Source organism: Alligator sinensis, unplaced genomic scaffold (genome assembly GCF_000455745.1).
Source record: "Alligator sinensis unplaced genomic scaffold, ASM45574v1 scaffold1118_1, whole genome shotgun sequence".
NCBI lineage: Eukaryota > Metazoa > Chordata > Crocodylia > Alligatoridae > Alligator > Alligator sinensis.
In genome coordinates, this window is record NW_005842070.1 from 857,195 (window position 1) to 880,818 (window position 23,624).

The window sequence follows — 23,624 nt, forward strand, 5'->3', positions numbered from 1 at the left end:
GGGATAGCTTGGGGGGGGGGGGGGTGACTCAATCCAGAATAGTCTATAGCCTAATATTTTCATGGGAGGTGGGAGAAGCAAATTTAAATCCCTTCAGAAAGAGGTGGAATTAATTTGGGTCTCCCATTTCCTGAGCGAGTGCTCTAATCCTTAAGATATTGGGAAAAAGGCAAAAATGTCACCCTCTCCAGTGGCTCTCTTTGGTGTCAAAAAAGGGTGCAACTCCACTAATGGGTTCAGGGCTGTGGACCTCGTATGAAAGGAGATGCCTACTTGTAACCCAGAGTAACATGCCTAAATCCCAGAGATGCCCAAATCTCAGAGGCTGTTTCACTTTTATACTGGCTATTTTAGGTTGTTCATCATTCAGCACATTGGCTATTTGCAAATCTCACTCTGAGGTATGCAACTCTTCCCATAAATGATCCAGGGATCCTAGCTGCCTAATTCAGGGCCATGGATTCCCTTAAAGCGGCAGAGTACTGCGATGCTGAAAACTGTGATGCCTAAATCCTACTGTATAGTTAGTCTGAGATATTCCCACCACTCTCCTACTTTCCAGTGACTCCTAATTATTTTGCACTAGAAGCAATTTTGTATGAAAAATCTCTATGAAAGGAAATCCATTATATGAATTGCAATCCATTAGTTCCATCAAAGCTACAGCATGTGGAAGGCCCATTCTTTTAAACATTAGGTTCGTCTGTCTTCATTGTTTTATCAATTCCTTTATTGGACCCTATTATTGTAAAAGACAAAAATACACTGAATAGTGCTTAATGTGAGAATATATATTCAACCACAATAAAATGAGTCAACCAATGCAAGTGTGCAGTAGCTGTTATTTCATGCTTATGCAATTCCTTGCACTCTGATTCTGCATGTCACTTAAACAGCCCCTGCACAGATGTCTCAGTTACCATACTGGATTTGAATCCCTGAGTTCCAATTGTGCAACAGTTACTGTTTACATTAGCCGTTGTTATGGCTAATAACTGTATTGTAGTTATTAGCCATACCAATCTTAGAACTAAAATAGCATTAAAAGTGGAAGGAACTTTACAAAAAGAAACCTGTGCAGGGCAGAGGTAGAGAAATTGGCTCCTAGTTCCTTGAAGATACAAGCCTCAGGTTGCCTATTCATGCAGACCACCACAGGAAGGAAGACAGAAGTGTAGTTTACATGAGTATTCTACCATATTATGCTTTATATTACAATGATTCTTTGTGACGTCACTACTTTGATCATTTCTAGTCTCATAAAGATAATGCGACTTTAAGAGAGATGCAAGATACCATATTTTCGCATGCCATACCCTGCCCCCCCATAAGATCCACACCTTGTTTTTGTGTTTTTCCCAAAGATTTCCCAAAGATTTTTCCAGAGTCATAACCAACTGAGTGACACAGTAGCCAGAAGTAACTGCATGCAGCAGCTCATTTCACCTGAACCAGCTCAACTGCTCTTTCAAGCACAAGCAACAGTGCTCAGCTAACAGTTACTACTGGGAGAGAGTTAAACACAGGACTCCTCTCCTTCTGCTTGCTGGGCCAGAGACAAGTGGTAGCCATCTTGGCAGCTATTGAAGCACACTGCCTCTGCATGCCTATTTGCCGGTGAAGAAAAAAAAAAAAAAATCAGCTTCCCTGCTTAAGACATGCACCCCAATTTTGGAGGGCTGAGTTAAAGAGGAAAGGATGCATGTGATATGCAAGTATGGTAATACTTCGAAAGAGTTTGCTAGGGTAACTGTGTTCCCATGAAATGTCAGTGCCTCTACCTATATAATGCACTGCTGTAATTAATGTCCATTCATAACAAACATGAAATGTGCATTCACTTACACAAATATATATGCAAATCCAAAAGATATGGAAACATTTTTGCCTGCATATTTTTCATCCACCAAATACATGCTTAAAGACATAAAAGTGACCTAAATTGAGTAATAATTAATGCCTTATTCAGTATAGAGAAAAAACACACTTTCCTGTACACCCCAGAGGTCACAACTTTCAGCTACAGAAACCACCTTTAGCATAATCAATTCCATCATATCAATATAAAACCAGTTATAAAATTATAATTATAAAACTAGTTTATTTTAAACACCAGTATTCTTGGCCTGTCTTTATGGGGGGTTGGGGCCGGGGGGAGAGTCTGTTAAGAATAGATCCATGCTATTTAAATTCCTACCTCTATCAAGTGCCATCTTATGGGCATGTTGCAATGGTTCTTTACTTCTTTAAGAGTCATAGCACAATAAATATGCCAAACTTAGCTCTAGACAAATATATTAGCATAATGGTTTAGATGTTATATATGCAAAGAATGCTTTTAAAAATGCAGGTTAGGCAGAAAATACTATTTAGGATTTTTATATTTTCTGGGATAGAGAATATTAATATGATTTGAACTGTGACTCAAGCTACCGGGATAAAAAGAAGATAGATTAGTCTAGATGGAATACAACACTGATCATACCCAATTCAGCTTTAGATTATCAGGAACCCATTAAATACAAATAGCATATGCTAGTGCTGCTCAAATGTTTGGATTCATGCCAAAGAAACAAAAGCCCTGTCAATAGGGTAAATCTAAAAACACAACAATTTATAGCAGCAGACTAATAATAAAGAAGAAAAAAAATACCATTAGACTGCCTTCTTATAAAGTTTACAAGGCACACTAGCCTGCTATTCTAAAAAAATTACAAAATCACGACTGAAAGGGTGACTGTATATATAAGTGTAAAGATTTCTTAAGAGATGTAATATGCCCTCAAAATGGATGAAAGTTTATAAATACAGCCCTTGCATTTTGCAGGTACTGAACATCCTAAATGCCAAGTAACACTGCTGGGCCTGTTTGCTTATGTGGTGATGTGCATGTGATAAACTGTACAGTTGAATTAAAATCTGCAGTTATCAAGCACCTTTAAAATCCTCCACTACATCTCTGCCCCCTCATTATAACCTATCATCACTGGGGTAATCAGTCTGAATGTATAGACAAAGGGACATAAAAATACCAACAGCCTTTGCAATGTTCTCTAAAGTATTCTATTTTCCTCCCCATAAAATACATGTCAGGCAAAATAAGTGATGGCGCATTATTTTTGGCTCTCATTTAGGCCATCCTAAATAAAATACTGGCTCCATGTCAAAGTCATGCTTATATCATATTGCACTGGCCTTTGTGGCCTATACATTTTAGCTGTCTTTAGGCAGATGACAGACACACACAGATGACAGACAAATATACATATAATGGAGTCACAGCAGCATTCTCATAGTTAACAAAGTAAGGAATTCCCCACTAGCTGCATTTTGAAAGCCCACACTTCTGAAAACTTTTCTTGTTCATGCTTCTCATGTGGACTACAAAAGATAAAATTTAGAAAGTTTTCTGTTGTAGCTTTTAAAAATGACTTGCTCAGTTATGACACTAAGGGCCTTGTTGCACATTAAATTTGGGCGGCTCTTGGAGCTCTTAACCCCTGGACTGTCCCCACGTTAACACCTTTAAGCTGCTTAAAGCACTCATTATCCAGCACAAAGTTATACCACTCCAGGGCAGGATTATCTCTTGGTCCACATAACTCGGGTCCTGTTCCATTAAGATATGGCCACTCAAATGGAAGGTGTGACGGCAAGCTAGCGCTAAGCCGATTAACGTTTATGCAGCTCACAGTAGCATGCAACAAGGTCCCAAGAAAAAAAAATGTCAGAGGTGACTTCTATGCGCGTTATCATTTCTATGGTAAGTGATTAATATTATGAACTCTGCTTTACATAAAATATACGCTTTTTAATAATAAGAAAGTACTGTATTACAAAGACAGCCTTCCAAATGTAAGCTGATCACATGGTCCTGATTATGCTCTGTGATCTACTGGAACAGACTTCAGTGAGATGCTGCAGAGGTTCAGTGGTCCATCCTAAAGAAACTTAAACCCAAAGAGAATCAGAATCTGGGAATGTGTACTGGTCACTATGGTTCAGTTACCTAGAGAAGCTACAATTTAAGATGTTACAGAAATAATGTTTCTTCTATAGTCTCTCCCAGCTCAGTTGCAAATCTCTTCCACCTCTATAGCTCTTCAAATTTCTGTTCCCTGAGCATGTATCTTCACATGCACTGACATACACAGGCATATCGAAATGCACTGGACTTACAGAGGGCCAGGAGATAACAAAATTTAAAATTTCTATTGCTCTCCCCCCACAATATCATTCATAAAATAATAGGGCTGGATGGAAACTCAAGGGTCATCTGGCCTAATGCCCGAAACAGATTCAGGATGAACTGTTTCTAAATTATCTCAGGTGATGCTTACCCAAGCTCTTCTTGAACAGCTCCTTTTTTTTTTTTTTTTTTTTTTTAGCTTTGCAACACTACATTTCTAGGGTTACTATTCCACCTCATCAAGACTGGTGTTATCGAGAGGCAGGAGAAACCACTACTCTGATCTTCTTCCAGAATTTTCACCCTATCCACATATGACAGGAGACACTGTCTTTATTTAACTCTTGTGGGAGTCAGGCAGCAGCAGAATATTCACAAGCCATCACTCTACCACAGGAGTACATAACAGCACCTTTACCTACACAGCAGTAATTGAAATATGTCCTGTAGGGTTATTCAGGAATACATATGAACATGCACACATATCACAGGAGGCCCAATAAACAATTCTGGGGCTCTTTTATCTGTAAATTCTCCAAGTGACATAACAAGCCTTCTTTCCTATCTATTGTGTGAGGCTGTGTGGTTTTGGGATTCATAATATTCTACCACACTGGCAGTTGGAAAGAGCCTAAAAATGCTGGGCATTACCAGATCTCAAGCCAGATATGGGGAGTGCACAGTTATTGGACATACTGGCCTTTAGGTCAGGCTTGGCCAACAGTAAAGTTAATGTGACATTTAAAAGAAGTACTTAGGATTGTCGCAATTAAAATGAACCCTATTGAGTAATATTTCAATCACTTTCAGTCTTCTTTCAAATGCTTTGCAGCAGCACAAATACTAGCCACTACCCTCTTCCACAGTGCATACCCCTGCCCCTGTGTTTTGCAACGGGACACATTGTCTTGCTGCTCCATGTGCTGCAGAGGGGCTGCCTGGGGCACAGGGTTACCTCAGTGTGGGGCTAGAGCTGTGGTACCCTGCGCCACAGCCAGCCAGGGAACCACTCCCCTCCCCCACCCGGTTGGGCTTTTTGGGGGGAAGGGGGAGGGGAGGGGTTTGCTACAGGGAAAACCCCTGCACACCTGGATCTGGCCAAAGGGTTCCCAGAATTTAGTTCCAAGTCTAAACTAAGTAAAAGTGCTTCCTCTGAGAACACTAGGTTCTAAATCAAATCACTGGGGAGTCTATCAGAATTCTAGGTTCTACAGTCTGTTGATGTTGTGCAAGTATTTCAGATGATGGCAATTAAGTTTATAACTATACTCAGACCTACTTTCTGGACAATCTGTGAAAAAGTTCTGGGTTATGCTTTCTTCTACCTACTCCCTGAGCAGGTATTCATAGTCACCATCTCCCTGCAAAAATCATGTTAAAATCCCATACAAAACTATCAGTTGATAAAGACTAGGTAAGTGGACCATAGGCACTTTTTTATATGCATCCCATAATTTCTTGAAATGAAATTTCACCATCTCAAAACGGTCCAACAGTTCACACAGCTAATCTAAATAACTGATTGGTTGTTACTGCTCTTATCTTGTTTTTATGTCATTCTAAATTTGTAGCTTTTTCTTATTCAAAAACATTTTGACAGTACTGGTCTTTTAAAGAACGCACATCATGATTTTTGCTTTATAGAAAAGATATCTTTCTTTTATATATTTTGTTGAAATCCAACATTGTGTCATTCAATCCTTTCTAAGCCATGAACACAAATCCTTTGTCATAGTTATCCTGATAATGAAATCCACAACTCAAAGAAAAAAGGAAATTTTACAAGTATGCCACCATCTCCACCTGGGAAAGAATACAACTTCTACAAAGCTTTACACTAGATCCACATCTAACTATTATAAATCATATACTGAACAGTGGATAGTAGATTAATATGCCCTTAAGGGCAAGATGGTTTGCATTAAACAACTGTGTAAAATAACAAAAAGAAAAGAAATTGCATTTATTCAGTGCTCATGGAAGGGACAGACTAACCATGCAGAAAGCTGGAGTGCTCTGCTTAATCATGAAACAAGTATACTAGGGACAATGGCAGGAACAATTCTCTCAGTAATTCTATCTGTGTCTTAACTACAACCTGCAGAAAACACATCCAGAGCTGAAAGGAAAGTTCAGCCTGAAAAACCCATTTAGACTTTGGCCTCCCTTGCTGAGCCTGCCAGCAAAGGTGCCAATTAGTGCCGGTTGTGATGCTGGCTTTTAAAATACCAAAACTGTCCTTCTTGCCTCACTCCACCAATATAGGAGCTACCAGGTCTGACAAAATCCAAAACTTTTCACCTAAGCACCGAGTGGAACTTTAGATTTCTGTTTAGAAGCTAAATCCTGATGAGAAAGTGTTTTCTGAGCGAGGCAAAGCAATTCCACTGTCAGTGGTCTACAAGATGCATGTCAAGGCAACTAAGGAAGCTCAAAATACAAACAATTTTGAAAGTTCTAGTCAACAAGATAAATTGTGCTGCTAGGATGTTTCTACTTCCACTGTTATTCTATAACAATTATACCTATTTGCGTAGGTAGGGAGGGGAGGAAAGGTGGAAAGATATAGGAACGAATAAAACAAAATTAAAACAAACTTGTAGAGGATTTTAGAAATTATTTCTTGTTTGAAAACAAGCAGAAGTATCCCAAAAAACTGGTCTCATTCCTCAGACTTCTTTCCACATACATCCACACACAAGATACTGTTGGATTCTCTATAAAATGGTACAACTCACCTACTAAAACGTTGGTGGCCCAATTTTTTTCTGTACCTCTGTTTCTGTACCTCTAAAATTCAGGCCATTAGGGCCAAGTCCTGCAACCTTTACTCATCTCAGAAATCATGGGATTACTGGCACAAGCTTGGGTAACTTACATGAGTACTGGCTATAAGATCAGCTCCCCAAACTGCTTACTGTAGTTGAATAGCAAGCTTTCAAAATAAAATTTATAAAGAAATGTTACCTAGAAAAGCCATATATAAGAAGTTTAATAGAAAGGGATTACACATTGTTTTATAATCTTTGTAGCTGAATTTATGCAAAACCCCTGGATATCAAAAATCAAATGGGTATTTAAAATTCCCTAACTATAGGGTAAAAGAGCAAAATAATTTTTAAGAGACATTCCCCAGTACCTTCAGTCCACATGCCAAATCCCCATTACAAGTACTAATTACTTAGTCTGCATTACAAAATGGTGTATTGGTAATAGACTAAAGACCCGCAGAAAAAATCCAATGCTAAATAAGCAAGCCAGACAAAACAGGAACCTTCAAAGCAGAGAGACACTGAATAAAGAAAAGGAGCGCCTTGCCAGTATCTCTGCATTATTTGAAAGTACCTGCACAGCTCCCCGCAACACTGTAAGCAATATATTACTTTCTATAACTATGCAGCAGTGTTAAGGAATCAGCAGAGTAGCATTCTACTCCAGAGGCATTATATAGGATTCTGGCATGAAAACAACCAGGGTGACTGAGGCTCTAAATGTTCAAAACCTCAGATAATTTTCCAAGAAATCCTGCTAGAATATAAGAGCATCCCATAATCAGAATGAATGATAACAAAATTACAAAAAATGAAGGTTTAAAAAAAACCGCCATGTAGCCCTGATACAAGCTGACTCATATGAAAAGAAAACAAGAAAAGCACAGTAAGGGTGCTACTTACATTCTAGTATTGCTGGTCTTGTTGATAATTACAGATTTTCCAGTTTGATCCACATTGTGATCCATCCCAAAATAAGCTGCTACTCGGTGCACTAACATCCTCTGGTATGAAGACATCTGAGGGAACTTTTTGTAGTGATTGCTGGAAGAAAACACACTGATCAGTTATATTTTTTTATTGCTCAGAGGTGGGAATGTTATAGGAAGATATTTTTATATTTGATATGCAGTAATTTAACTTACTGCTGTCCCTTTGCAAATGTATACACAAGTTTGCTGCAGGAAGGCAAAAAGCCAATTATAGTGGCTACGTTTTAGGAAATTATCGGGGCCCCCTCTACACTTACACAAAGGCGCAATGAGATCTAATCCATGACCCACACAATTATGCCTCCACAATTACACCCCCATGACTACTGGGACCCAGCTGGAAGGTGAGCTGCCTGGGCTCAGGGTCCTGGCAGCTGCGGGATGCTGCCAGGACAGAGGCAGCAGCTGCCAAGGCCGAGAGACTCCCAGCCCCGGATGGCCATGGTACACCACTGTATATCTGGGAGCCCTGGGAGCTGATGGGGCTCCCAACCGCAGGGGAGACTCTGCTACATGTGCAAATTAAAGCTTGGTAGCAACCAGTTATAAAATTAGTACACATTTTTGAGATCTAACTTTATAGCTGGTTGGAGCTTTTTATATGGCATGATAGATATTTTGCGCATGAAGCTGGTCCCAAAGTAACTGCACAGTTAACCAGTTAATTGCATGATACCTGTAACATGTAGTGGGGGCCTGGGGTACATCTGTGGCCAGTAACAATGAAACAGAGACTTTTATGGGTTAAGTTAAGCATCAGCCGATATCAGGAAGTACTTGGTCCCTCCCCTACACTTTGCCTCCAAGTACATCATTCGACACCTGGGCAAGGCACATTAGGAAAGACTTTTTCACCTCCAAATCATGAGCTTTTGACTAATGTCCTTAAAGGACAAGCCTTTTATTCTTCCCTTTCCCCGCATTTTAAAATGTCTATTTCCCCCCTCAAACTGTCAGGGTTTTTGTTTTGTTTTATTTTTATTTGTTCTTAGCCAATAACATAAACCAGTAGCATAAAACATTAATACATGGAATAAAAACAAGGGCTTTTTATCCCTTAAAAGAAGGTCTAATTTTATTTTTCAACATATTAAAATACTGTAGTGTGAAGAGCAAATTGAGCGATAGAATATTTGATTATACATCCTTATTTAGGGATGATTGCATTATATCCTTTGCAATGAAAGCTTTACAATTATTTCTGGCCATAACTGACTGAAGCCAGCTGGAAGCCATTAGAGAACTGTAATAAAAATTAAAAGCCATGCTTTTTGTTACACTATCATATGCTAATCTGTAGGTCTTACTGAAAGCCATTTATCAGGAATTTAGGGCCTGATCTTGCAAGGTGCTAAGCTCCAGCACCTGGTGGATTTAGAACACTTAAGTATCTTTCCCAGATGAATGGCATTTTTATTCCCTGAACACAATACATATCGATAGCATGCAAATATTCACATGGCAGAAACTAACCAATAAACAAACTTAACTTACTTGTTGTCAGTAATAAAATCAATAATTTCCTGTTCCATTTTCAAGAGTATCATTCTGTCCCTATAAGGAGAAACATGGTGATTTGAAGGATTAACTATCAAAATATTTTTAGATATACAACAGTGTCACTTTTACATTAATCACAGGAGTCCCTTTATTTATTTACAAATGGTATAACTACTTTGATTCTAATATTTGCTTTGGTGCACCTGGTGAACGAAAAAAGAGACTTCCTCCTCTCTACCCATGCTGACACAAAATAAGAAATGGACTTCATTACTACTAGAGGACAAATGCCTGGCAACATTTCCAGCCCCAAAGGTCTGTTCAAATGGCTTATGGGAAATGTCCCTTTCTACAAGTGGGGAATGGCGATATTGCAAGTATACAGATATCATTTATCATGTTTCTTTTCAGAGTAGCAAATGGTTGAAACTTTGCCATCAAAGCCGACTTCTGATGGCAAATCTGGTTTCAACCAAAAGAAATTCTTCATAGGAACTCTGTTTTGGGTAGGAAATCACATGCGTCTGTCTAAAAGGAAACAAATATATAGAAACAAAAAATATATTCCATTATGGATTTTTCAGCAAGAGAGGATGCAGTGAGGTTCATAATTCAGCCACCCAACTTATTAAAAATAATGACATAGGGCAGTCTGAGGAGGCAAAACCACAGTCTTTCTGAATCACAATATTCTGTTTTAGAACTTTAAGAATCCAACTTATGATTTTTTAGTAAATGTTGAATATTTTCCACAACTTGGCACTCCCAACACATTTTCCAGCTGCCCCTCCCAGCTAGCAAACCATTTATTTATAGGATATTTCAAGGGCTTTTCTGTCTTTAATGTGAAATGTGAGTTTATTCATTTCGAAATCCCAGAGATTTTTAACTTAATCTATAAACTGCTCTTTGCCCAATTATTTCCTGGTTTCCTATAAGTGAAAGATGGTACTATGCAATTTTTTCAACAAGAAAAATGAGTATTTTAAATAAAATGTGTATGAAGATCTTTATTAAAACTTTCTTTATACAGTCAAAAAGAACTTCTATAGCGCAATGCCTTTACAGCTCCAGATTGATTGTGTGCATAAGGAGGCTTCTTAGTACTAACAATATGGTGAGACTTGTATATAGCAGTTCTGAGAGAAAACTGCAGCCTATACATACAAATAGCCCAAATTGTATAGGCTATATGTTAGTGGTAAGAGGCTTGGGATGTAGTTGTGTGGGGAAGAAAATAGACACAATGGTCAAATTTCAGGGAAAGCAATTAAGCAGTGGGAAACTGGAAAGCCTATGGAGTGGGGGTTGATTGGTTTATGACTTCTTGTTAAAATTAGCATGCTTCCATCATTACTTTCTCCCTGATAGCATTCTCTAAAACTAGTACTACAAGATGTATAATCAGTATGATATGGCCAGGGCTATACAAGGAGTCTAACTACATGCACGACTACTTACCTGGGATTATTCTTTAATGTGTTAATCAAAAATTCATGCAAATCTATGCCTGTTGAATCTGTATATTCTTGGCTGCAATCTGAAAAAAAAAGACAAAAAAAAAAACAGACAACCATTTCATTTCAAAAGGTAAAATTAAGTCACTCATGAGGCAAATTCTGTTTTCAAGTCAGTAGTCTGAAGAAACATTCTAAAATGTACATGCTTGTTACTACTTAAAATGAGCTGTACCCCAGGAAGCACCGGAAGGAAACCTACCTTTCTCTGTACTATACTAACAGGCAGCACCAAAGCTGGATGTTAACAGGGAGTGCTGCCCTTTCCATATCATAGAAGGTGTTTAATGTCACCCAAGCACTTCCAACTTACTACCCTTAAATACACATTTGTCAAATTCAACATGAAGCATATGCAGATATGCCATGCCAGTGAGAACTCTAACCATTTTAAAATGTTGGCACCAGTAACTTCTGAAAGCTGGTAGGTAATCATGGCAAGCAGCAATAGCGTATTCAAAGTAGATTTACACTGTGGGTTTTGGGTCTTCCCAACACTAGGTATATTCTCAGCTGTTGAGCTCTGTCATCCTCCTCTGAAGACAATTGACAATTCACTTCTGCTAAGGATCTGCCTGCCCACAGGCAGGCAATGCTTATCCTTAAGAATCTACGGTGTGGTTTTGTAACATGGCTAAAATTATGTATTGCAAATAAAAAGATAAGTTGGATTCAAAAACATCTTGCACGTACCTATTCTGCTAAACCAGAATTACAATATGGGTAATTTAAAAGTGCGGGTTAAAAGCCATGCACAGATTTCTCAATAACGTTAATGAACAGACCAATAGGGCATAAGCAATATATAGGGGTAGAAATCTTTGTGGCAAAACCTATTTTCACTAAAGAGGTAATGCATTCTTACACTATCTTTTACATAAATATTATTTATCATATACATATATTGAAATACACTGCACATGCACATGTAAACACAGTTATGTATTAAACAGCTGCTATATACAAACTATTATGCTGTATGAAGAAGTGTCATAGATATGTGACTATATACGTTACCTCCTTCTACACCCATCCTTTTGTGACATTTATTCCCTTTTATCCACTTAAATTTGATGTTCAACATATAAATATCTACAGAGTTTTTGCTGTATGTGTAACGCATAGACAAAAACACACACAGATGTCAGTGTATATAAAATGCAAGTTCAGAAGTTTCGCATGTGTTACCATAAAAATGATTTAAATACTTTTAAGTTCACCTTTTGATAACATTCTGATCTTGGGTTTTTCACAGGTTTTATCTTTCTCTTTGTTTTTATCCTTCTCTTTCTCTCTGTCTTTCTCAGAGTCATCTTTACTAGATTTGTCTTCTTCTTGTAGGCTGGGGAAACTTGAAAGCTGTAGTTGTATTGATTCCTGTTGAAAAAAACATAACAATTTAGGGCCAGATTCTGTAAACTGTACATGGCTTCCAAATTGCAGAGGTTTACATTACGGTGTGCACCGTTAGAAAAACTGAAGCCATTAATAAATTAATCTTATGAGGAGAATAATGTATTCTTAGGGCCAAACTGCTATCAGATGTGTGTTTCCATTAAAGTCAGAATATCCTCCTTAATATTCCCAAACTAAACACCTCTTAGTTTGCAAATATTAAAAAGCACATTGTTCTCAATTTCTAGTGATCAAGATTCACTTAATAGTTGTTATAATATTGGAAATTCATATGGGATCTTTCCTTACATTATTTTATTTCTTGATAGAAACTGTTAAAGATAATATATCATTTTTTCCGTGGAAAAAATGTTGCAAATTCATATGAAGTGCCATGAACACATCTAGTGCTATACAGGTTTTAATAATCATTCACTTCCCATAAATAATAAAATCAATAGTACCCTATTAGACATATTAGGTTATCAGGTTTATCACATTAAAAGCCGTCTGACAATGCTGCGTTTAGGCTAATGCTAAAATGTGCATTATATTTTTGGATAAAGTGCCTATACTAACGAAATTTCTCTAATGCTTCAGAAATCTATGTTGTAAAGGTTTTGGCATTTCAAAGACCTTGAATCCCTTTGAAGCTGCAGTTATTAGAAAACTGGGAAATTTGTTGTGTTTGACCTCCTTGTTTTGGATTTTATTGCTAATTAATCTCCATTTGCACCAACACTAGATTTTTGAGACAGCAGTTTAAAAAACCCAGAAACCCACAGGTTGGTATTTAAGAAAATTTTAAACAGTGCTATTATCATTTAGAAGGACTAGAACCTGACTGTATGAAGGGGGAAAAAGAAAGTATCTCAGTATTTTCACTTTTTTATATAAAAATGACTTAACGATATCAGATATATAAACTTTGTAAAAATGCATGCTCATATCAAATTCTAGCAAAAGTCAGTAATATTAAAAGTGTGCATTTTACATAGGGCACATTTCATAATTGATGAGTGATGACCATCACATCAGTAAAATCCAAATTAATTAATATTAGAAAAAATAATAAAAACTGCCTTTCATTACCAAGTTCCAAAGCCAACTGATTTACAGAAAAGCAAGTATCTCTACAAAATTATAATGTATTTTTAAGCAGAAGAATATTAGAACTTAAGTGATGCCTGCAATAACTATTACACACCTTAGAGTCATTAAAATGTTACTTAAAAAACAAAAAAAAACCCCAAAACCCCCACAAAAAAAAAAAAAGAAAAAAAAATCAGCCACCACAAGCATAAGACAAAAAAAATCTTAACAAAGCCAGTTATCAGGGTAAACATGTCACAGTAAGGCAGGAATTCAACACTGCCTCTGCTGAATCGGTGCCTTATTCTTTTCATAAAGCTGAAATGTGGTACAAAAGACTTGAGATGCAAGGCACTGTAAAACTGAAGTAAGTCATATATCCAAAACACGACGGTTTTCTCAATCCCTACTGTTATTATTGTAAGGTGGAAATGCTAACAAAAGGTTGCACTGAATACAGTAAAGGATTAGGAACTCTCAGGCATCTGAAATAAGGCTATGCAGGAGAATATCCCCTATACTGCCAACTTACATTCAATGGACTAAAGTGTTTTCCCCCCGTGCTTTCCCTTGTCCAAGTGAGAAATTTAAATACCATTTTCATTACATTAGGGTTTTATATGAATCAATCTTAAGACCAACTTCAGATTCCCTGGGCTACCTATGGAGGGTGATTCTGCTATTATTTCTTTTAAGCAAAAAGAAAAAAAATTGTAACTAGTTAATCCATCCTCAGGACTTTAATTCCAAACTGAGAATGACTATTGAAATACACCTACAGTAACCAGAGAGAGAAAAAAGTGACAGACTTTACAAACAGCATAAACAACACAGAAACAAACAGCATACACTTTGTGTACATATAACATGCTACTAAAGTATTTGGTTGCATTTGAAGAAACACACAAAGGGGCTGTAGTCGTGAAAGCAATCTATTATATATTTTTGTTATATTTATTTTTATTGATTTTTCTCAATAGTAAAATACAATATTAATAAGTACATTGGTACAAGGTAAGTAGAGTGAACAACAAAAGAAATGTTCAAGTTGCAATAATACACTGATAGATCAATAGTATAACATTAGAGGCAACATTCCTTATAAGTAAGGACATAGTGAACCATCAGGTAAGCGTTCAAGATCAAGTAATACAGGTAACAAGTTTTTCCTACACAGGAAAATGAAGGCAAATTTTCAAATATAAATACAAACATTAGGTTTGCAGTACAATCCATACTCTGTAGTGCTGGCAATGTACCATACATTCTCTGGTACTTAAGACCCTGTGCTTTGTAAACCATTAAGATAAACTAATAAAAAAATTCCAAAGAAACTGAAAATATGCTTCTTTTTCCTTTAACGTGAAAGCAAACCATTTCGTTTGGCACAATACTTCCAATATCCTTCAGCCAGTCCAAGGAGGAGAATGCAGGAGTAGCTTTCCTTTGCAAAGCTAATCTGTATTAGTTAGCAAAAGGCCAATAAGAACAAAGTATAGTTCCTATCTAATCGATTACTCCGAGCCAATTGTCTTTCAAACAGACAATGGTGTCCAGGGGTGTTTTGACTCCTGTGATCTTTGTAACAGTCCAAGGATTCTTGCCAGTACCTTGTCAAACATGGGGTAGGACCAAAGGATGTATGTAAGGAACCCCTCCTCTGTCTGGCATCAGGGCGCAGTTTAGGAGAGGTATATTATACCCAAACCTGCCAACCTCCGTGGAGTTTAACATACGTCCTGTGCAGTACATTATAAACTACCATGCGATGTTTAATACAATCTCTTATATTTATATTATTCTCCTTTCATTCTCCATTAAACAATAGAAAACACAAATAAAATGCAGAACAAAAGCCACACATTTCTAATAACGCAAGTTAAGCAAAAAAGCGTATACCTACAACTGAACAACTGATAAAATAATCTGTCAATTGCTCTACTGCATAAGCATCATTGTAGAGCAGTGAGAACTTGGAGAAGTTCACCTGCTAAACAAGATCTGGTTTTTGGTCTTTCAAAAAGAAATAAGAAAAAAAGTCCTCTCCATACTTATGAGCCTAAGAGGAGAGTTTGATTTGTTTCATTTCAAGTCAATAGAGAAAACTCCAAGAAAGTACACTTAATAAATGTGATTTAAATATTCTGAGCTCACGAAAGCCATTCTCTCAGTCTTTCCCCTTCTTTCTCTCTGTGGCTGATCTCATTTACCAATAAAACAACTGAAGCTTTTAAGTATCAATGCTGGTAGCTTTTAAGGATTTTTTTCTAATCTTGCTTTCAGTGGGCAAATAAAAAAAAAAAAAAAAAAAATAGTTTATGACCTTTTTTTGGAAGAGAATCTAAAAGGACTATCTGCCATGGTCTAAATCTGTTGGCTTGAATTGAAATGAAGTTTTGGTCCAAGAAGATTTCTTTGGAATAAATGGAATACAACACCAGTACAGACTGATTCATGCTTTTTTTATATTGGAAAATCTGCACCAAATGTCAAATGGTGCACCCTCTTCACTGCCAATATATATTAGAGTCAATGATGTGTGTATTATTGTGAAGTGCACACTGGAGAGACTGATACATTATAGATCTCAGCTGAACTAGAAACCGGTGCATATTCAGAACTGTATCTGGTGTAGCCTCCAAAGTGAGAGCCTTAGACAAAAAGAACAATTTTATCTATTTATTTTAAATTTTAAATCTGAATTCTTTTGAATTCTTTTCCATTTGTTGAAATTTTCAGGGGGTCTGGAAAAAAAAGCAAACAACACCCTGTGACATACTGTTAAACTACTACAATATTGCAAAATAATAGTTCACGCTAAACCAGATAACTTCATAAAATCTTGTGCATTGTTGGATGTAATTTTTTCCCCAAATGTAGCATTAAAAGCCCAATTAAGTAACATAATCATGCAAGTGTAAGTGGAAGTCAACCATGCAGTCAACAGCAATGATTTCAGATGTACCTGATTATCGTGAAGACCTTCTGCTCCCAGGCGAGGGGAAGACTCCTCGCACACAGCAAGGCTCCGGACCAGTTTTCCCTTAGCTCCTGACTGAATGAGAAAGAAAGAAAAGAAAACAAAAGAAAACTACTGCTCATCGCAAATCTCCAAATGCATCAACCACCCTAATAAAATTTCAAGCAATAACTATCCGCTCATCCTGCCAAGCTCTATTTGCCCGAGATGCAGTTATATGCACGTGGCAAATAGAAGACGATAAAAAGTAGATTTTGTCCAGCACACTGTGTGCCACGCCATGCAGCTTTTGCTTTTCAGCCTTTTTGCTACCTCTCACTTCCACTGAAAATCATAAAGGAAAAACAAAATACACAACCACAAGAAAAATAAATAGCAGAGTCAAAGACACTTATTTGCTGTAGCCAGCAGCAATATAAAAATCTGACCGCTGGCAATATATTTTAAACCTTTTATTTTTATTTATTTATTTATTTTATTACCCTGCCCTTCAAAAATAGGGAATAAAGAAATCTCAGCTGAAAAGAAAAGGGGAGAAAAAAAAGAGAAAAATCACTAATTAGCTCCCTTCCTTGTACTCAGCATCTTCAGTCCCTATGATTTCTCCCGCTTGATTATTCCTCTTAAATAGAAGTCAAATAAAAACGTTAATTACAAAAGCAAAAAAGGAATGAGATTTTTTTTTCTAGTTGCACACACACAAGCACACATGCAGTATACCCTCTCAAGCACATGGCCAGCTCAAGAGCATATGGCAGGATAGACAAAAAGGGGACATTAGCACTTAATATCTGGTGAAACTATCCTTGTGCTACATGCTTGTGAGGTAAAGAGAACAGTAAAAGCTATTGTCACATATGCAGACAGCCATCTGAATGTCACTATGGTACACTGAGCTAACATTTCACTTACAGAAGGAGCCTTACCTTGGATCTCTTCTTCTGCTGGTTCTGGTTTGCACCTCGTTTCTGTGTGAAACAATCAACATGTGTCTTTTTAATGTAAAATGCCCGCAATGGGAATATCAGCAATACTTCATTAAATTATTCCTGAAGCAATACTGTATCATACAGCAACTTCCCTAAAGCAACTGAAAAGCAGAAGAGTTAAGAATTGCCTCTGCTGACTCTGTGCATTGATCTGATTCGCATAATAGTATGCAGACTTAGCAGTGTTTTGCAATTTTATGCCCAAATAAAAAATACAATAAAAGACAACGTTTAAGCAAGCCTTTTCCTTTCTCCAAACGTCTCTCTCTTTTAAATGTCAGAGCTCCCACTAACTTTGGTTTCTTTCTTTTTACATTTCTAAGTAATAAAAAAGCTCCTCTGATAAAGTCTCAGGTTTTTAATTATCTTTCTTTAGCTGTGCATACTTGCAACTGTTTCTGGCAGTAACTGTTCTATTTTAAAATATGGCATACGCTATAAAATTAACCAAACCAAAAATTCTGTCTGTGTTACCAATCCGTTCATCAGCACAAGATTATTCTTAAAAACCTAAGGAGGGAAAACTATCAGTCTAATATTAAACCAAAATTTCATAGCGGGCACTCAGTGCCAAGCTCACTAGTAAAATAAAAACCTACAATACAACACAAAATAGCTTTGAAAGCCAATTAAGTGATCTCACTTACTCTCTATGAGGTAAGATGGGGTAGGGGAGCACCAAACAATCACAGAGAAAAAGAACGCATCAAAATGAAATAAGGAGTGAAGAATAAAAGGAAATCGAGCCAAGTGAAAGAGACGATTATCATAACAATAACAAACAGACAACCCACATTCACTCCCTTCTTCCTCTTACCTGGAGCTCTGTCTTGGCATCACTCAGCTTCTCCTCTTTTTCTTCAACTTCTGAGCTTTCAGTTTTATTAATGATGCAGTTCTCTGGGGTCACTTCGGAGATGGCAGAATCCTGCTCTTTCGCAGCTTCCTCCGCAGTCTCCTGGTTCAATTTACCTTGCTCAGACATTCTTCCAGACAGAAATTAAAACAACAAGATTTGGTGACCTAAAAGGTCAAAACATCACAAAAAAATGGGGGTAAATTTTTTATTTCGATTCCCAAGTGAATCATTTCATTTCCTTTGATAAGCAGACCCAGATAAAGTGGCTCAGGACAACATGCTCCAGCTGAAAAATGGTATTGAATCAACACTGTCTAAGTGGAACTGAGGCAAAATAAACAAATAAAAGCAGCTTTATTTTAAAAAACTTGCTTGGTGGTAGAAAATGAAAACCAGATTTGAGGTAAAGTTTTCTCATTCCACAGCCAAAGTGCGACTGCAGAGCTTGAGACAGGAATGGAAAAGGGTTTCTCTTTCCCCCACCACCCCATTAAAAATAAGTCAGATGGATCAAATAGAGGATGACCAATTAACACTTCCAGTCAGAGGCACATCAGTGCTCCCCCTCCTCCAGAATCTGTTTAAAAAAGAAAAAAAGCACCTCAAAGAATACTGCAGCTTTCTCTCTCTCAGGTACTGCTCTGTGTATAGTGAGAGCCTACAGCATTCACTACAGGAAAAAATTAAATTCACTTGAAGAGGTAATAATTCAATATAAATATGAAATCTAAATTTGGCAATAAAGCTCTCAGGGTCAACATTTCCAGGCATCAAACTGACAGCTCCATTATTAAAATCATAAGCTTCTTCCCAAACCCCATGTCACTCTCCATGTCACTGTGGAAATCCTCCTGGAAGCCCTTGGCAGGTAGCTCTAATGAAGATATCTTAACTGCACTGCATTACTCTGAGCTCACAATGAACTGTTTTACTGAAGCCTTAAATGGCTTATCAAAGTAAAAGACTATTATTATTTTTCCTCTCCCTCCCCACAAAACATGCCCCCACACAACCCCACTGATCAACTGTCAAATGAATCTTATGAATAATTTAGCTTTTTTTTTTTTTTTTGTAAAGATGTATCTAGAGAAAAAAACCCAACAATGAACAACTGCAGTGGAAAAAGGAATCGTTTCAGAAATAGACTGTGCAATTGCTCGCCTCCCAACAATGAAACAAATTATTTAGACAAATCTATAGGTCGCCACATTTCTTTTTACAGCTAATAATTAACATTCGATGCGTCCTGTAACACTGTCCCTCTCTTTTCTTTTAACTGGAAATATAAACAAAGATGCATTTTAAAGTCTTGGTACTTCTGGCTTCAGATTTTGATTTTTCATCTGCTTTCGCACACTAAATAAAGCAAATTATGATAAAGTTCTTCTTGTATAACAATAGGAATATAGTATTGCTTTGCAGAGGACTGTGGGAATTTGGTGGACTGAGGTTTTCCTAACATTTAGGACTTTCAGATGTGTGAATCTGAATGTCACGACGGAATTGTAAGCTCATACACGCTATAGAGTACAGTAATACAGAATTCAATAATTTCTCAAAAGCATTCAATTTTTTATTGGAAAACATAATGTTGCCAATTAGTTTCTGGCTGTTGTGTACTTACGCTTGTAACTCAAAATAATTCACTAAAATTTAAAATCTATTTAATGAGCTACATGACCTCAAACAAACTTAAGACGATTTAGGCACTTATGTACGCGCGTGCACACACACACACACACACACTACATGCCTTTATGTACACATATTCCACTAATATATCTACGTGCTCACAAAATATTTACTAATACAAATATCACAACAGCACTAGATTAACATGCAAGCTATTTACCTTCAAAGTTGCTTTAATTCCTGATGTCTTTCTTGCTGCTTCTGTTGCTCTTCACTGGTTAAATCCACACAAATTATGAAAGACAATGCGCGTCCCATGTCCCCATTAACAGTTCAGAATGCCAATCTCCATGCTGTTCCTTTAGACAGTTTGACAGATCATCATCAACCTGGAAAAAGACGAAAAGTAAATAATAATAATGGAAATAATCATGGTAGGGTTAAGGATGCAATAAATAGGACCAGATTTCTAACACTAATGACCAGCTTCAAGCAAATCACTTTCACAGCTTGATCCAGCTCCACCTGTCTCAAAACTGCCTGCTTCTTCTCTAATGAAGGCTAGAGCCGGCTGTTCAAGTCATAACAGCTCCTACGCAAAGCGCTAAAATTAACAATTGCATTATGCACTGAAGATTACTCACTTCAATTTTAACCTTTTTTAGTGAATTCTAGCACTTTTCATTTAAAAAAAAAATGTATAAGCTCATCTGTTTGCTTCAATGGAAATCAGTATAGGCTGTGAGCGGGGGGGGACCAAAGCTCGAGCCCCAATTAAGGCTTTAAACAATATTTTAAAAACAGCTCCATGACTGCTTTTAGAAAATGACCTCCTTAAGGGTATGGTGCATTTAAATGTTGATTTAATGAGGCATATCTGATGAATAAGAGCCGAAATGACCAAGACAGCAGGAGAAGAAAAAAAATTCCCAACCCCTTAAACAATGGGGGGAAGGAAAAAAAAAAAAAAAAAAAAAAAAAAAAAAAAAAAAAAAAAAAATCGGTGAAAACTTTCCTCGAGGCAGCATGTGAAAAAGAGATCTCAACATTATTGCTCAGGGAGCAGGACTGACTAAAGGAACAATTGCTTTAGGAGTGCAGTGCACACCATTTGTCAGGATTGTTACTGCCAGCTGGATATTTTATTTGACAGAAAAGGAACATTTTGAGAGGGATTCAACAGATTTACAAACTATGGTCATGTGGAAATTGTCTCCATATGACAAGTTGCTTGTTGAGATGTTCATGTGTGGATCAGGCCAAAATAATTTGTTCAAAGAAATAATTATTAAAAAAAAGCCAAAGCAATAGAAACATAGATAATTTGTCACAAAAAACACAAACTATATATTCTCCAATTCTTTTATACTCCTTGTTCTGATGTACAGTCTTATACTGCAAACCCTTGCCACTAGAATGAATGGAAGATGAATGTTTTTACTTTGGGGAGCAGTAATGTTATAGTGATGGGAGGGGGTAAAGCGCCTTAACAAAACAAAAATTATATTCAAGCATTCAAACTTAAGTATGCCTACTTTATGGTAAAATGTAATTCACTGACCCAATGTGACTAGCTTGAAGGGAACCAGATTGCCCTCCCTTCCAAAGACACTACTTCCTCAGTCTCCCCCACCCTGAAAAAAGAGAGGAATAACATTTCTCTATACTCCACTTGAAAAAGAAGCAAAAAAAAAGAGAAGGGGCACTATGGGGTCAAAAAGCTCCAAATCCATCTGAAAAACACAGGGAGCATCTACATGTGCAATTAATTCAAAGCAATAAACTCTGGAGTATATTGCGCCAGAGTTTATTGCTCCTAGGCACCAGGGTCAGAACAGCCCTAGCTGACAGGGGGCCAGGGGCTACTCTGACTTGCCTCGAAGTGCTGTAGAGGGGCTAGGTGGGGCATGAGAATTATCCAATATGGGGCTAGCCAGCAAGCCACCACTGCACTGAAGTACCCTTGTCGCCCAGCCAGCTGCATCAGGGACTGCATGCATGCTGCTGCAGAGTAAAACACTTCATATTTACTGCAGAGTAAAATACAAGTACTACCCTGCAGCAGCGTTAATTCATTGCCTGCGGCCTAATAGGGCCACATGCGTAGACACAAGACATTTAATTAGTCCACTCCACAGTAAACGTCTTGTGTAGACAAGCCGACAGATAGTTCCAGCAAAACCTAAACATAAATTAGCATATCATTTCAGGATTCTGCATCCTTTTAGCAATGTTACCATATGTGCCAAATTAACCATTCACAAACAAAAAAAAGGCAGCACAGATTTCCTCACATCCATCTACTAGAGATATTTGCCAAGATTTCAGCAGATATCAGCATTAGTGGTCCTATTCCACAGATGTCCAGCATAATCTTATCAAGCTCACTAATTTTTTTATTTTTATAAATGGAGTCCCACACGTTATTACACTTAAGGTCTGTAATGCCAACATGATTTTTCAGTGCCAAGTCGGGAAACTGTTATATCTTAAAATCAAAAGATATAGGCATTTCACCAGCAAGGCATAAGACAATGAAGGAAACAACCTTACAGTACTTCGGAATCATCTTTCAGACCTGCAACATCAACGTATCTTGAAGAGGTATTAAGATTATACACTTATTCTGCATTTCATCACGTCATTGTAAAAATGATCTAGGAAACAGAGTTATGTGCTGGAACCAAGTAATGAGAGTGGAAGTGTGCCTGTGAGTATGAAGAGAGGGAGGAGAGGGAGAGAGGATCACGTAAGTCCACGTGCTTAAGAATGCACGATTGCTTAAGTCCCCATGTCCATGACACATAATATGGAAACAGGGTCTTAACCAATCTTTCAGTTTTGTGTGAAAATCATTTTTTTTTTAAAACAATATGCAATTACTCCCTGACCCAAGAGACTAATGAAATCAAAAAAGTGAATGGTACATCAATCACCCTCCGGTTTTCCCACCTTTTCCTTAATACAAATTCCCATTCATTTAGGGGAAAATTTACATATAATGGGTATCATTTACATGACAATACAAGGCACAGTTAAACTGCATCTTCAAAGCAACTGATTCTATATTAACTATCTGAAGATGCTGGATGCATTTAGGCTCGACTGAAAATCCGGCTTTTATAATAAATTTGAAGATACTATTTAATTATTAAATAAAATGTAGTTATTAAAGCTTAGATGCATTTAATTAATTGTCAAACACAGAAAAATATCTGTAAAATTGCATCTTTTGGCTCAAAACACACATGTGCTTCCTGAGCATTTTCCAGGCAGACATCTGGTTATTTAATGATCAGCACAAACATCTTACTATTGGTAACCTTTCAGTGATGGTGCAGATATGAACTAGCTGCCAAATCACCAGCACTAATACTGGTACACTTCTTCTTCTAGTCCCCAGGTGAAGATTGCAAAGCATCTTACTAGTAAAAACAACATTTTCACTTCCAAGTGAGCAATTCTTATAGGGATACTGCAAGTTGTAAAGTTTCCTAAGGACGTTGGCCATAGAGACACAATAAGAACGCCTACACTGCCATTTTTAGAGCCACTTTAATAAAAAAAATTATGTAATAGGTTAGTAAACAAGTTTCAAGCACCTGGGTGATTACTGTTTGCTCTGGGCTAGAAATGTAGTTGTCATTTGTTAAATGATTTTTTAATGAATGTGTTTATTTTGCACATAAGAAGCTTTAGGCTTTCCCT

General features: G+C 37.2%; 1 protein-coding gene across 21 annotated transcripts in view; it reads right to left on the minus strand.

The window, feature by feature from the left end:
- The window catches only part of ARPP21 (cAMP regulated phosphoprotein 21), a 276,847-nt gene that overhangs the window by 121,225 nt on the left and 131,998 nt on the right, over positions 1-23,624 (minus strand). For 19 of the 21 annotated variants that reach the window (XM_025204112.1, XM_025204113.1, XM_025204114.1 and 16 more), the window contains 8 exons: positions 20,137-20,305; positions 18,243-18,448; positions 17,363-17,404; positions 16,422-16,511; positions 12,190-12,346; positions 10,914-10,992; positions 9,447-9,506; positions 7,864-8,004 (listed from right to left, as the gene is read on the minus strand). In XM_025204112.1, coding sequence (XP_025059897.1) covers positions 7,864-8,004; positions 9,447-9,506; positions 10,914-10,992; positions 12,190-12,346; positions 16,422-16,511; positions 17,363-17,404; positions 18,243-18,410 — 737 coding nt within the window. In that variant the 5' untranslated portion in view covers positions 18,411-18,448; positions 20,137-20,305. Of the gene's footprint in view, positions 1-7,863; positions 8,005-9,446; positions 9,507-10,913; positions 10,993-12,189; positions 12,347-16,421; positions 16,512-17,362; positions 17,405-18,242; positions 18,449-20,136; positions 20,306-21,477; positions 21,500-23,624 lie in introns of those variants that run through there. The other 2 variants (XM_025204116.1, XM_025204118.1) reach the window with 2 other exon arrangements.